Source organism: Harpegnathos saltator, unplaced genomic scaffold (assembly GCF_003227715.2).
Source record: "Harpegnathos saltator strain DR-91 unplaced genomic scaffold, Hsal_v8.6 scaffold4, whole genome shotgun sequence".
Lineage (NCBI taxonomy): Eukaryota > Metazoa > Arthropoda > Insecta > Hymenoptera > Formicidae > Harpegnathos > Harpegnathos saltator.
The window spans coordinates 1,173,710-1,190,560 of record NW_020230205.1 but is presented as its reverse complement, the minus strand read 5'-3'; the positions used below and the strand labels follow the sequence as shown (position 1 = coordinate 1,190,560).

Below are 16,851 nucleotides of genomic sequence, written 5' to 3'. Positions count from 1 at the left end.
TGTTACGCACAGAAGACGCAACAGTTATGTAACCATTGAACAATAATTGTGCGTTAATTGTTGTGTACTTTCAAGTATGCTCATTGCACTTCCTGCTTTCCGATGGCCGATCAATCAGCTGTTGTGATCGTTAGAACGTATTTCAAGCATTGTACAACTGTTGTGTTTCCTGAACGCAAGAAAAAAGGACATCAGTGGTCAAAAAGGTTGCTTGTCAATTTGATGGGTTTCAGAGCGGGTGAAAAGCGCCCGATTGTGCTGGTTGGTTTTTATTCGCTCCAAAGCGCACTGGAGAGAAACATGTTGCAGCAACCTTTCTGCCGCCGGCTATATATTACGCGTAATAATAGCTTCCGTTTTGCATTTGCCCGCTCTTTGTTTCCTCTCGCAATTATCGACGCGAGATGGAGGCAGAAGTATACCACCGTTAATAAAGACATTAATATTGACTGATAAGTGTATCTAGATACGCCGCGAGGACAGAGAGGCAATCCGAGTCCGGAATAGCGCTTGGGAATAGAATGCTCGGTCACGACAGGAATAACTTTGAGAATAAAAGATGAGAGCGAAAGGAAAGTATACTTATTGCTTATTCATAAGAAGCCGGAAGAATGTTGTTTTCGCAATGGTTTATGTATCGAGATGTACAAACGGAAGATCGAGCATGATAAATCTTGTAAATCGAATGTAAAAACTCGGAGTTTATAAAATTGTTAGAAAATTCATCTCGACTGTAATTACAAAATTCGTGAGATAGGATGAGCAGCTGCAGTCGTTTCTCTCGCGTTGGATATTTTATTTTTCTGTTCTGATCACACCGCGCCTTTTGGAAGATATCGGGGGATATATTCGTCGTCTGGTCACCATAACGGCTGAATTCTAATAAAGTGGACGGCAGATGTTACACGCTAGACGCTATTCTGTTACTCGTATGGATTTTCGAATATCCTCCATTATGATTACATCCATAAAATCCGTCTTTCATCGAAAAGGAACCAGGCTAATCCAAAATCACACAGATATCGTAACATATCGAAGTATATATAACAATTTAAAAAATCTATTTTTTTAACCAACCTTCGTGCAAAAATCACTCTGTTTCAAGAAAAGGTCGGAAATTAATAGAGAAATGTTTGAAACGCAAGTGTATGTTTCTCTTTAAGAAAAAAAGTAGCTTGTGTCCTCGCGATCTCGATGCTGTTCGATATACACAATATACGCGGCAGATGTCGGCATCGACACCACCATTCGAAAAATGTATCCTATGGGGAACTTTGGCTCTCGGGCCATAATGGTCGCATCCTTAGAGACACACGTGGTACTGCGTATCATATTACGCGTGTCTCACGTGCCAATAGCAATCGTCGGTCTATCCGCAATAACTCTCTTGATCAGTTCCCTTCATGGAGTTACAATTTACCAATTCGCTCGGGAAAGTAATAAAGCACTTACTCCTTGCTACGTAATACTTCGAATCAGACGAATATTGTGCGACACGCGTCAATAATTTGCAGAGACCTATTGCACAGGAGACATTACGCAGACGCAAGTTCGGGGAGAGCTTACTCGTCACCCATGTTATAACTTTGCCCGGCAGCCATTGATTGTGTGGACCAGGCATACCGTGCCTTATCTTCCCCTTACACGCCTAGGGATCAGGGAATCCCCTGCTCTGGAAATATTTCGTATATCCCCAAAATTAATATCTGTTGGTTCAATATCACCTGTCGACCGCTTGTATCTATGGCGGTTTCGTCTGCGACTTAATAGCGACGAAATGTAAGAAAGGGCAGAATTGCTTACGACTTTATTAGAAGACGCCTCATAAGGAGGGGGAATGTAGTCAAGTAGCAAGTTATAGATCCTTATTGACGTGTGAGCTTTTCTCAGAAGAATAATGCAAGATAGAAAGATCTCAGTTTTATATGTAACGTAAATGGTTTGTAAAGAATTTACTATAAAATGTACGCATGCTGAGTGTTCCCCGTTGCGCATCGCAGATTTTCAGGCACGATCATTTACGAAATCTGCGGAAATTTGCGGTCGAGCGATCAAAAAGAATGTGCAGTGTAAAACCTGATCGTACCACAGGTGGGGATTGCAGACTACTCGGCTCAGTAATTTTTTAACACAGCGATGAACGGAATACAGAATATATCGAGCAGTTTAATAACTAAGGTATGGGAGTGTATTCGGCTCACGGATGACGCGACGACGATGATCCGCCATTTCACCGCAACTTGGGAGGTCCGCTCTTGATATCCCCCCTTATACTGCCTCCTTACCTGGTCCCTAACCATTTCTTTTTCGTACACGCTTCACTCTTTCGCTCCATGATGCCTCTCAGTCCTCTCTTCTCCCTCCATCATCTTCATGGCTCCCTTCCTCAACCATTTCGTTCATCCCTCTTTCTTGCTCCTCGTTTAGATGTCCTCTTTTATTATACGCCTTCCCTTTTCTCCTTTGCCACCCTCCGTGTTAGGTAGATTTTTATCCTTCGCGTCGTTTTGCTCGAGACAGACTTAACTACAATCGTGCTTTTTGCATTGAATCGGAAAAAGTAAGATCCGAGAAATATACGAGAGCAGGTATACGAATACTTGCCCATGATATTATGATATGATATGCTGAGACAATCATTGTATTGTAATATATTCATTAAGTATTCGTCAACTGTGTGTGTTTGTATATTTGCACTTGTATATTTATACACATAACGTTCACAAATTTGTCTTTACAGACTTACAAATTATATACTGTAAATCGCACGATTCATGCACAGATATTACTGAAAACGTCAAGCTACTATTTCATCATATTATCAACTATTTTCGCACATTTTACTTGCACAGTATTTAGATTTTACAACGATATCTGCACAAAAACAAATGTTGAAATGGCTTCGTTATTTTGTTTTCGAAATAATGAAGGTACATACATAACGATTCTATTTATTTCGCTTTTTATGTTGTAGAAATACTGTGAAAAAAGATATAAGTCCTACTTTTCAAAGTAAAGTTTGAAGATAAAGTAATAGGACGAAGAATTATGTTTCATGAAAAATGAGTGAAAGAAAAATAAATAATGGTTTATTATTAGTTACCATAAAAGCAAGACAATTATGCTGTGCAAATAACAGTGTTGCTGAATGCGTTAGAAAACGCGAGTATCTGTGAGAAAAGACTAAAGGTATCTTCACGACGACTCAATATACTGGGCGTAAGTGGACCTAATAACTACCTACGTTTTGATCCTTACACGTTGGTAGCTCGTGCGTATTATTACGATTAATCCTTAGATCCTCTACAACAATCTACCCTCAAACAGGTCTTCTACCTTTTTCCTCATCATAAACTGTTTCCTTTCTTTGAGCACGTTTTCTTAACGCGCTTCTTTCAAGATCAGACATACTCGAAAGATTACTTACTCGATTGATCAATCATAATGCTAGCATTTAATCAGTAATTATAGACGTTTTATTATAGTATCATAAATATATCATATTTCTTCCTAAATTACGAATACGCGCCTAAAGTGGCGATTTTGTAAATATTTCTTCGCGGAAAATAAGATAAATTTATCACTGTGCTGCTTAAAGGTATTATTGAATGCATACTTTTCTTATCGCTCGATTAAAATACAACGACCAGCCATAATAACTAACCTCTAATTAATCGTGTTTATCGCGAGATATGTATTGCTTTTCGATTTTTACCTGCTCACCTGGGTGAAGATGTTTGCATCCGTTAATTACTGGTGCGGCCGATCGATGTGTTAAAATTCGACAGTTATCGAGCGAAAACCGAAAGCAAAATTTATTGACGAAACTTGCACACCGCAGCCAATCTGGTTGGCAACATGGCGTGTTGGCGAAATAGAGGGGCGCGGTAGAGGAAACTGGTAGGAAGTCGTGGAGTAATGCGGAGCGTGCGGGAAGGGGGTAGGACGAAAAAAGAGTCTCATCGCAAGGGCTGGCCCCGCGGGGACTAATTTTTATTTTCCCTCTTTTCCAGTAAGTGCTCCGCGTCCACCTATTTCTCATAAATTTGAATTAATTTACATGCATTTGAATTTAATGCACCGCCATGCTTTATCAAAGCAATTAAGCTTTTAAGCGCGCATTTGCATTAATCCAATGTTTACAATTACGGCATGAACCTCTTCTTCGAGCGCAGTTATTCCAGGTTACTCCCTTACCTCCCCCTGCTATGTTGGTTACTGTCGAGAGATATAAAATATAGATTGCCTCTATTCCACCCTGTATTACGTATCATGTTGACGAATTTATCAGTAATTAACGATCTTAAGAAGAATAATGCGCCGTGTGTTTAGCCATTGAGCGTACTAAATGAATCGCGTACGTGCGTGACGAGATAAGAGCTAAATACTTAACGTTAATATTCATTCTTGACACGGGTTGCTTCTATCACGTGTGTGCGGTACTCCCGTAATAAATATTTCTATTTTATGATATGCCAGGGCATTATATTCTCTATAAAAGTTGTAGAAAGGTAATTGGCTATCATATAATTGCGATGAATTAAAGCTCTTCTTCGTTGTACAACACGAACCCACTTCACATGTTACACACCGCTATTTTCTTGATTCGCATTCGTTTATGGTTTATCGGCAGAGTGCGTGAGCTCCTTTCCGAGAGTTTCTTCGCGATGGGTCTTCAAATTTGCTCGGAAATTTGCCCATATACATATACGGTCAATTTATAAATCAGAGTACACAAAAGAAGCTTGCAAGAAGCAAGTATAAGTGAAGCGAGTGTGTGTTCATATGATGATATGATGATAATGTTAATACGATATACGATTATGATGTATGGTGATAAAATATGATAGTCATATTCACGTAAAGTTTCTGGGTATTACAGTTTACATCAATTTTGATAAATGCTTTTTCCATGTAAAAAATAGATTTTTTCTCTCTCTACCTCTCCTCCTCAGTATCTCTCTCTCTCTCTCTCCCTCTCTCTCTCTCTCTCTCTCTCTCTCTCTCTATCTGTCTCTCTCAAGGGTATTATATCTCGCGAACACGGATATACGCGTATGATGTTAGTATCTGTAGATATAATATAGGGAGTGAAGCGAAGCTGTATTCAAAGCGGATGATTCAGTGGTCGCTGTTGCGCTAGGATAAGATCTCGTAGTGTGCCGCCTCGTTCATCTTAACTGCGAAACCGGCCAACCCGTAACAGTTAACCATCCGCCAAACCATCCAATCCCTTTCCGTTTTTTCGCCTGTTTGCATGAGATCGTGGAATCCAGATCACCTAGAGAACGTCTGGGGGTTGAGACTCAACGGAACGGTTAAGGTTAGATTCTGAACATTCTCAGGGAGTGAGCCCCTATACGCGTTTTCGTATAACCTATTCATCATGCGCACAACTTTTCCGCGAGGACCATCCGTTATACCGGAAACAGCGTGCCATAGGTGACAGACTTTTTAATGCGCCGAAAAAGTTGCTGCATCGAGAATATTTTTTGGCAGTTCGCTTTTGCGTATCGCGGATATCGTGAATGGAGTATTCTGAGAACTAGTTCGGCCTAACTTTCTTGATTTACGCGAGTTCATTATTATTTTCACGCTACGGAATAATCGCGCCTTTTGCCTCTTCCGCACTTCTCTTTGTTACTTCCCCCCCTTCTTATTGATTTTGTGCGGAAAATGAAAACTACAGCTTGAGTATGTTGAATAATGGATCGTACTTTTTTCCGTTATGACTTGTCCAGTTTATGCTAAATATTCATTAGGATCGGAAATGCGTAATTGTAATGCGACACGGATGACGAATACTAAATACTATAAGTTGATAATGTTGCTTATTGATCATTTGAAACCAAATTGACTTACGACACATCGATATGATTGCAATGATTATAATCACGTATTTTTACAATTAAAAGTTAATAAAAATTTGTGGTAACGTGAAATTATTTACTTTTATGCAGCTTTTTAAATGCGAGCAATACTTTGCACCACCATTATCGCGCGCGCCATATTTTAAATTTTCGACGCGTCAAGTATAATTTACGAAATTTCGTAGTCGCCCATAGCAATTATTAGTAATTGCGCATCGCGATGCTGCCTAACGTATCGTTTCCGAAAATCCAAACTCAAAGTGCAGTTAAACCGGCCGATAATCATAGTTTCTTGCGGGTTGAACGTACGATGGCGTCTTGTTCGTCGAAACCGGCTCTCCCCTCTTCCAAGACCGCGCTTGTACGTACTGATAGGCCCCCCGGGGCCTCATCGAATCACGAGAGATCTGCCCTGGATGGTGGCTGTGGCTTGCTTCGCTCTAAAAGGAACCCCCGTGTTGTAAAAGAATACGAGAAGAGCTGCCAATTCGTAGTTCTCCTTACAAATTATCAAATCTTAGTCTACTTAGACTCAATACTCGTTGACGCACATAGGTTATGTCGTTTCCGTGACATGCGTAATTATGAAGCAAAGTGCGCGAAAAATTCAAAATATACCATTCCATCATATCAAATTCTCAATCGAAACTATGGAAAGTCGAAGATGAAGTTTTAATCTCAAGTTTTTTTTCGAAACTTTGTCTCTGACTTTTTCACTTCTTTGTAATTTATCAACTGAATAACACAGCAAGATGTGTGACTGCAATATGAGTTATCTCTAGAATGCAATATGAGTTCCGACAGAAAGGAACAATTAGCCTTAGCAATTGCCATTACTTGATTTACTAATGCTCACGCATCTGATAATTTGTGTGAGGGATTTTTAGAATTATGTAGCAAAATTTCGCGAAACTTCAAGCGTTAATTCGCGCAGTTCTTTGTGGAGAAAGAGAGGATGCGTGCGCGCGCATCCGCCGTGGTATATCTTCGAGACCCGTGCCCGTAGAGTTAAATAAGGCGGCAATAAAGCATATGTAAAATATATTCTGGAATTCCTTTTAGGACGCAGATATATGGATGGTTCGTGGGTCGGTTGCCCGCTGGTACTACCATGTCCCCCCTACCTCATACAACGACGGATATGCACGCGTGTTGACCTCGTGTGCGTGTACCGGCCGTGTGAGTTTATAGATGCGCGACAATGTAAGTAAGACAGACGATCCCTTTCGTTAGAGGGTGTTGCGATGTTACCTACCTGTCTTCTATCGGGCCCTCTATCACTGCATCCTATTCGGACTGGCCTTTTTAGGCTCTCGCCTTCTTGGACGATTATTTTTCTTTACGAGAGCGTATCACGAAGTATCCCGGAATCCTGAATGCGACGGGAGCTTTCATGAAAGTGGAGTGTAAATTTATTGGACAAAATCGCGATACTGACGGACGCTTTGAACGCCCGAGATAAAAACTGCAGAGTGGGGAAGACGGTGAATCGCGAACTATCGTGCACCTCTTTGCAAGGTGCTTGCATGAAGAAACAAGCGTATAACGATTCGGAAAAGACGTGGAAATCCACAGCAACGAAGAACAACAAGAAAGGGAAAGCCGGTCGGTTCTATCTGGTGGGAGGATGCGAGGAAGAAGGAGAAAGATATACGGAGCCGCGAGGTGTCGCCTTACAACCGGCTCGGTTCGCTTACCTACGCGAGCCTCCTTTGCATGCCATCTCCACCACCATCTTACCTCGACTTGCTCCTTTTGTACTCCGTTCCTTGGAACATCCTCCTTCTTCTTCCCTTTCGTTCGAGATGCACCGTTGCGTTCGGTCTTTGCATAATTATTACGGTTACCGCGAGTAGCAGCTGGCTCCTTGTAGAGGAGCACCTCGTACCCTCCCCATCTCCACTCACAACCTCCTCTCTCACCCCCGTTTTCTGTTTTGTAGATGTCGTTCACGTTGTTTGTTCTTAGGTTGCGAGAGATGAAGGAGAAAGAGAGAGAGAGAGAGAGAGAGAGAGAGAGAGAGAGAGAGAGAGAGAGAGAAAGAGAGAGTAAAGGGCAGCCTCTGTTCGCATGTGTGCGTTAATTAAATTTCTTCGAAGGTACACGCGAGCTTATCGTCGGGATCTCTGCCGGCTATTCTTTTTTCTTCACGATTAATTGCACGTTTCGATGGATTGTCAACCAATCAGCATCTCTCCTCTACTTTATCAGGCATGGTGTTGGATGAATTGAAACGATCTCACGTAATTCAGAAACGTGCTGAGAGTATTCTCGGCCGCTATCAAGCCATTTCCATATTATGCACGTCGAGACGCATTTCCAAATAAAACGCACAGGACAGATACTATCAGTTATTAATAATAATGTGCAATGGTGGTAACGTGAATCTCAGGACATCATTTCGGGACGAGCTGTACGCAGTATGGGTATTAATAAATTTTCGTCGTCTCGTTGCTTCCGGCTCAGTGAGACACTTCGCCTGCGTGGGAGTAATGTCGCCACCTTGCCCGTAGCGTGCTTGTGGGCTTATTCAAAAGTGGTCGCACGTACAACCGATATCTTATTCTCGATTGCCGCGTTTGTTTTTCTTACGGTATATCCCACTGGTTGCCAGCGACATTCTTCGCTGGCACCGCGTAATTTCGCCGACGTATTCCGCGCCGTTTTATCGGACTGAGATTGCGCCTAACAACGGGTTCATCGCAACGAGCTAACCTAAATCGATCACTGCATTTCGTAGCCAATCCGCAATCTATGAGGTTGCATGTGCTCTCCACTTTGGTTCCCTCAGACTCTACTATTTTCTCCGTGCATAACACATGGTATCAAAAAGTCACTGGAAAACATGAATCCACCGTATGCAATGTTAGTGATTTTTTTGCTCTTTGTTTGCTTTGCAATGCTGTGACTTGATGTTACGTCACATGTGTACAGCTGTACGCGTATTATAAGTATATCATTCAAATCTTTTAATTCAGTAACACAATACATAAAGAATTATAGCAATTATTTGATTTTTTTATTGTTACATTCGGCATTGAAATTTAGATTACTTATTTCGACTTGCTTTTTATCGAAGAAACGTTAGTAGTTATATTTGCACAAAACGGCTGAATCTCCTCTGTAAGCGGCTTGTCTATCTATTTAGTCACACTTCTAGCTCCCAGCACTAACTTCGAATGAAATACTGCGTCGTCTCTGTTGCTCATTTGCGAGCGTCAACCCTTAGTTTATTTATGCCATCAGGTTCTAACATGTATTTACGATTGTTGAGGTTTCCGTCGTCATACCCCGAAAGACCGCGTTGGCTTTCCCCTAAAAGAGAAACGGTAGTGGCAGTGTAACGCCGCGCTCTTCGTTAGTCTCCGTTGTATATAACTTATTAATTACGGTTGACTAATGCGTTCCAGCTGTGCCACGTAGCAACATCCTACCGTCTCCCTTCGTCCGCCAACCATCCTCCAACTTTCTCCCAGTGCTTTCTCGGCATCCCTTAAGAGAGGAAAGAGAGTAAGAAGAGAGTAGGTAGGAGGAGACGTCCCGGCAGGAACGAGACGAAGGTCCTGGTAAAGCAAGAAAGGAGGGGAAACGTAGGAGGGAGAGGTGCGGTAGAAGGTGGGAGAGAAGAGAGTAAAGCGCGAGGGACGTTAGGCAGTAACTCACGCCCCCGAGAGGATTACCTACCTACCTTGGCAAGGCTGGAGGAGGGTATATCCCACGTTGAGCTACGATCTTGCTGCGTAGCTACGCGTTCCTCATACCAAGTGTCTCCGGTACTCCCGTACCGCGCGCAAACAGGGTTCCTCGAGGGCGTGAGCGCGCTTCGAATGGCACCGGAACACCGAAACTGGTGACACGTGAACGAATTGTAACGCCTCAAATGATACGGAAAATTGTTCTAGATTGTACGCAAAAAAAAAAAGGTGAATCTAATTAGACTAATTCTTAAGGGAATGCTCTAGTCGTCTAGGTTACCAACCTGATTTCATTTTCTTTTCTACACAATATTCCTATATCGTACTGTTTTCTTCTTTCTGTCAATCCGATTGTTGATTTTAGTATATATATATTATTAGTTCTACCTGGATAGGGATGACCGATAGAGAGTATGTTTTCATCGGAGATCGACAGGCACCAATATTCCTTTAATGTAAAGAGGCATTACATATTGTATGTGTAACCATATCCATTCCCTTAATTCTTGCGGCCAAGTTTGTGGAGAAGTATTTGTATAACGTACTCTTACATCGATACTGAACATTATTTAATTTGAAGCAAGTAACATGACAGGTTACCACGATTAATGTACCATTAGTCTTACGTGCAAGAACTGTCCACTGTTGCAGAAACTTGAGAGGGTGAACGTACAGGAAATATTTCAGAAGGGAAGTCCTTCATGGACCCAATTCACTTACTTTGATTTGATTGGTCCCGTATATGATTCGGCTCTGTATATGCGTGTGCGTAGTGCGTAGTAGAGGGAATCGGGAAAGGAGTGAGGGATACCGATACTTTGGCATCGTGTTTTGCGAAGTTATACCGGCAAATCCCTAGCAGCAATCAATGTATTGGCTCTTCTTATTAGAGTTGGCAACCAGTTAAGTCGCTCCCTGCCTCAGTTTATGGTCGAATACGTCGGAATTGGGTAGATCCCTTTCAACCGGCATTTCAGTTCGCATTTGAAGCTTCTCTCAACGAGCTGAGGGAAACTTTTGATCACTTGTTACAATTTTGCTTATTCAGATAAGTTGCTGTTTTACCTTCCTAGATATATATTTTGATATTTTAATATATTTATCATTCTTTAAAATTATTTTTGTTTTATTTGATATTGGCATTTCTTAACAAGATGAGAAAAATAGTGAAATAATTCAAATATAAATTTATAAAATAATCATTGTACAATAATAATATTTCTAAAAGTTTTGTTGATACAACATTTAAGAATCAATAAAATACAAGAAAAATGCGATGTATTAAATTTTTCAATTCTCTCTAGCTCAGACTTTTCAGAAAAGAATATGTCGGGTAAAGGCTTGCTTGAAGCTGAAATTTCCTGGAAAATATGAGGGAACATTTTTCAAGAAAGGCGTGAATAACGATCGAAATATTTTTCCGCTTTTTTAAACGTACTCCACGGTTTTCTCGCTTTGCTCTTCAGCCGACCAATCCCCTCTGATATGCCTTGCTGATTTTCTTTGTTCCCCCAAATGAAAGCGTTTCAGGATCTCAGCATAAAATTTATCCACCCCTTCGGTTAAGCAGCCATATACACCTCTTCTTACTTCACGGGATGTACGATAATCTTGGTATTCCATCCTCTAATTTCGCTTGGTTGGCGATCCCATTACTGAAATTTTATACGAGAAGAATGTCGCAATAGTTGATATATTCATAAAATGTACGAACCGGAAAACTACATAAAATAAATTAAAAAAGTAGAGTAAAGAAAACATCCGTAAAAATAAATCTTATAAAATGTAAAACACGTGATAAAATATTTAAGATAAAGCATAATAAATATGTAAAATATACAAATATGTACATAAATATATAAAACAAGAAATATTTTTCTACTAAACTATCCTCGAAGAAAATATCATGGATTCTACAAAAATCTCACAACGGAAATGTCACGTACATAACAATAAATACAACAAATGCAGAACAGCATGTTACTTTGTGAATATGTATATGAGAATAAAACGTAATGTTCTATTTTTCTAATAAATTCAGCAAAGTTTAAAGCTCTTATCACATCATATGTTCTTTAAAAGAATTTGGAGCGTGTTAATAAAATATGTAAGATAATTCCGAGGTTATATATAGTGTTCCGCTGAAAAGAGATCTCGGGATGGAAAGGAACCAGACCTGACAGAATCCGCGTGACAAATAACTGTTACAAATGCTAAGCCATAATTTCTCGCCCCTCCGTGCTGCGCCGGCATGACAACCGGGAATGAGAATCATGGGAGTATTGCAGAATGGTAAAGAGGGCGAAAAGAGATACGCAGAGGGATCGTAGCTCGGTCGGCAAGCCACTTGTGATTACGTCGCGATAATAAACGTCACACCGATATAAACTCGATTTCAGTGTACCGATAGGATGCAGATACAATGGTCGTCTGGAATTGCGATAGAGTGTGCGTAAATCAAGCATTGTGTGATTTTGTGCCTTTGTTTGTAAAAGATTGGGAAATATGGCTATAAAGTGGAGACGAATTTATTGAGTAGCTATATTTTGTATTAAAGTTGAAAGACTTATAAGAAATAAGAAATTATATATAATTAGATTTTCCTAATTTTTTTTTATATAAATATATGCGTGATCAACTTTTAATCTTGGTTATTAAATAATTGCGGAAATTTATTTTAAACAAATCAACATGGAAGTAGAAGAGTAAGTCAATATGTTAGAAATCGTAATATCGCGGGTACTTAATTACATATTACGCAATATTTATCGACCATATCTGAGTGAAAATAGAAAGAAGCGAGACCGCTTACGACCGACAAAAGGGGTTGGTTTAGGTTGAATACCGGTTGCAAAGGTGAAACGGGAAGGTTTTTACGAGGCAGTAATAGCCGATAAAGGTGAGCTTGTGCTTCTACCATCGATACTCACTCTGCTACTGTACCTAAGTGGCTGCTCGACAGTACCTACTTGTTGTCGTGTACTTTTTTTACTTTCTCTCATTAGTTTGGAATGGAATACTTGGAATACTGTAAGTCGTTCACGCATTTTCTTTATCGTCACATGTCTCGTTTATATCATTACGTCTGATATTCGCACCGAAGCGCCGCGGGATATCAGAAATTCATTAGAATGTCGTTTTAATAAATATCTTAAGGAGCAGCTCTCGCATAAAGATATCGACTCGCTTTAAAACGAGATAAACAGCAAGAGAGGCAATGATAAGCTAATGAATTCTACAAACGTAGTTTCTATTAAAGAACATCATCATATAGATTTGGTTACGTTGCTGATGAAAAGAACATTATCGTAATTTTAAATTTAAATTAATCTCTTTAAATCTTAAATATTTTAATTATCTTCACGCAGAAACACAATCCACACATTTGCAAGATAAGAATTTCTTCAACACTTTTTCAACGCTTTCTTAAAAACACAATTCGGGTTATGTATATTGACAGCGATCAGTTAATACGTCTCGACCGCTACTTCACATACAATTTTTGCAGGAGAAAGAATTAGACATACACAGCATAAGAAAAGAACAAAGAGCGTCTGCTACAACTCCGATTTCGTTGTTCGCAGGAGCGAATGGAATGCGCAGGCGCGGGCGACAGACTTACACGCGCTACCAGACGCTGGAGCTGGAGAAGGAATTCCATACGAACCACTACCTCACCAGGCGGAGGCGGATCGAGATGGCACACGCACTCTGCTTGACAGAACGGCAAATCAAGATCTGGTTCCAGAATCGGCGAATGAAGTTGAAGAAGGAGATTCAGGCGATCAAAGAGTTGAACGAGCAAGAGAAGCAAGCGCAGGCGCAGAAAGCGGCGGCAGCAGCAGCGGCGGCTGCGCATCAGCAGCAAGGGGGCGGCGGGGGTCCTGAAGGGGGCAACTAGGGGTACGCCCTGCATCGGAGCCCCCCAGATCACCCTACCAACAATCCACACCACCCTCTGTTAGCACCGCAATGTACGCAGCTATATTAAAGGTAAGTGATTTTCATAATTTTTTCGGCGAGAACTTCTCCGAAAGAACTTCTCCAGAAGACAGTTATTATCGTTGTCTTCGCAATCGCAATCCAGTATGTTTGCGAGAAAATAAAGAGGATGCGCAACAGTTAGCATCATATGTTACACATTAAAATAATAACAGCCGCGTGAATTCTGAAAAGCGTTGTTGAAAACAAAAGTGGAGTTTTTAGCAACGCTGGACAAAAATTAAACTCAGTCGTCGGGCTTAATGAGGATAAACCGCGTGCAAACGTGTCTTCATAATTTCCTAAGTTATGCCGTTCGCGTGTGTTTACTTGGCGTTGAACATGCGCCCCAAGGGAACGAGCAACGACGCAAACTTGAGATGTTATGTTGCGTTTATTGTATATATATCGCCTCTTTGCCGGTGGAGAGCAGAAAAATTCTCGGTTCTATCGTGGTTGCGCATACATTCCTTTATATAATACGCTCAAAGTGATCGTCGAATAAAAACAAACTATGACGATTTGTATCGCAAATAGTATAGAGCTGCACAATCAGATATTATTAGGTACACACAAAGCCGACGAAAGAAAAATAAAACGATAGATACGTGCCATAGACCTGAAACTCGAAGGCGTGTCACTCAAAAGAAAAAAATAGAAAGCAGTCAGGCAAAAAAGACCATGAAAGCGGCGCCAATTTTACTGCCCTAGAAAATCCGTTGCATAATTCGTATTTTTTGTTGGGGATCGACCATGTAGTCATAGAAAACAGACTGACCCTTCGAATTGTTCGATTCAGATAATAGTAGCTATTAAAGGAAACGTTTTTTTTTCGCACTTTTACAAGATTTATTGCCGGCACGACTCTGGCGTTTACGATCGTGTTTAAGCTAACAAAAAAGGAACATCAGAAATACTTTTGAAAATCACTATACCAATTTTAGGAAACTTTAGAAAAAAATTATACATTTTTCTGATTACTATTCAGAGAGAAAGAGAGAGAGAGAGAGAGAGAGAGAGAGAGAGAGAGAGAGAGAGAGATATGTATATATATATATATTTTTTACGTTTCACGTATTTTCTAAAACGAAACATTTTTATTGTTACCTATGAGGAGATTTAACTATTTTTTTCAAGTATAGTTTTTATATATAAAATGCCCATCGCAATAGTCGTCAGAATTTTCTAGTCGTTCCTAAAAATTTGATAAAAAACTATCAATTGTTTAAAAAAACTCATTATTAAACTGTTGGAAATTGCTCGTAAGTTATATCAATTATTTCATTAAATGCTCTATATAATTTAAAAGATTATTTCTACTATCTCGTACGATATAATATAAACTTTAGAATATTAACTGTTACAAAAGAAAATATTGGTTATCGTGTACTTTTTTAATTTTTCTAGATATTTAAAATATTCGCGATATAAAGGAAATAGATAGAAAACTTCGATCGAAACTTCTTATTCTTCGAAACCTAGCGGAACGTTTGCTATCTCTTTTTCGGTATCTTCAGGCGACGAAGAAGTTCGAACATAAATTTTGCCCCGACTACACGTAATATTACGGTAGCAAGGCGATTTCTCGATTAACTCTGGACTGCGCCGTAATTGTACGCCACTGGAATCATGATTAAATAACTCTTCATCGTTGATATTTATGTGATCGTGCTTATTTGATCGTGCTTATTTGATCGTGCTTATTTGATCGTGCTTATTTAATCGTTCTTGTCAGGATAATCATATATTTAAAATCATTATTGCTAACGTGTCATCGTTACAGCCCGTGTCATCATTGCTTTCTTTATTAAACGTTCCAATAAACGGTTCTTAGACAATAAATATTACGTTATTCTAACTATATATTTATTGGAATGCTCAGAGATGAATTGTCAATCTCTACTTAAAACATATATTTTATAACGAAAATCTGGTTCTAAATTGTTCATGCTACATTTTTAATATATTAGTTGATATGATTAATAAATCTGCTCGAATATACATTTGTATATAATGACGATGTTTTGTGCTTAAGCCGAAAAACGTTTTTTTTGCAAGTTTAATTTCTCAGTCAATTTATTATTATATAAATGATTCATTAAATTCATGCAATCAATTGAAACTTAGTCAAGTAACAAATTACGAAGTAAATGCCATTAATTAAATTTGCAAATCTTATTTAGTTCTGATTTCCATTGCTATTGCAATATAAACTACAAATTACATAAAATTATAAGTTATGTAAAAATCTTATATTTATTAATATCTATATGTCACTTAACATGACGAAGCACCTAGAACATTTATAACGCTTGTGCAATACACTAGTGAAATATGTTTACACTAGTGGAATAGTAAATATTTGGGGAGAGCCCATATTACTAGTGATATTTCTACTATAATGGCTACTATGAAAAATGTATTCTTTCCTTATCTTCGAAAAAATTTATAATCATTATATATTATAAAAGTATCTATTTTCTTTCTTTCAAAACATATGATTCGTTATATATATTTTTTACTTTTCTTTGTTATATCTTCAAATTTATCTCGTGCATATATTTATGACTAATTTATAAAAAAAGATGAACTGGTTGGCTTAGAAAATTAGAACTTAGTAATTTATTAAATTCTATTTCATAAAAAAATAATATTAACATTATATTAATATCGAACGTACTGTAAACAATATTGGAACTCAAAAGTTGTCAAATTACCGCCAAAATATACTAAAATGTATTTTATATTGTTATGTATGGTATATACGCGTAACAGTGAAGGATACAGCGATGCCATCTATTGGTTTCAGAAGGTTCCGGATTAGTTAGTTATGGCTGCTCGTCGTTCCGCTTGTGGGCGTGGTTAAGTTGTAGGTGTTTATTTTCTAAAGTTGGACCGTCATTCTCTGTGCCAATTTATTGCTGTTCCATGACACAAAAATTACTGTATATTATCTAGGTTACTTTTCAGTAAATATATGTAAAACATGCAAAAAACGTCAAATGTAACTTAAAATTTAACTCCTATTCCGTGTAGTACTCCGCGAAGTATTTATTTCAGAACCACTTAACCGTCTTCATGATAGGTGGCAGCACGGATCGGATTTACTCGGTCGGCAACATTTTGTCTACCTTACCGATCTCAATCGGTACATAACTTAATTTGGAGGTTGCTCCTACCCACCAAGCAAGATATACTGAACGGTAGTTCGATGATCGCCGGTAATGCGCTTTATGGTTTGTTTTTATCGACGTGGCTATATAGTAACTCATGATCTTCCTGCTCCCGGCGCGCAAGTGGTGTTA

The 16,851-nt window shown here is 39.1% G+C and overlaps 1 protein-coding gene across 3 annotated transcripts in view; it reads left to right on the top strand.

Moving 5' to 3' along the window:
- Ubx (ultrabithorax) overlaps positions 1 to 16,851 on the top strand; it is a 205,318-nt gene that overhangs the window by 60,446 nt on the left and 128,021 nt on the right. For all 3 annotated transcript variants that reach the window (XM_025301043.1, XM_011150519.3, XM_025301042.1), the window contains one exon: positions 13,150 to 13,558. In XM_025301043.1, coding sequence (XP_025156828.1) covers positions 13,150 to 13,466 — 317 coding nt within the window. In that variant the 3' untranslated portion in view covers positions 13,467 to 13,558. The remainder of the gene's footprint in view (positions 1 to 13,149; positions 13,559 to 16,851) is intronic.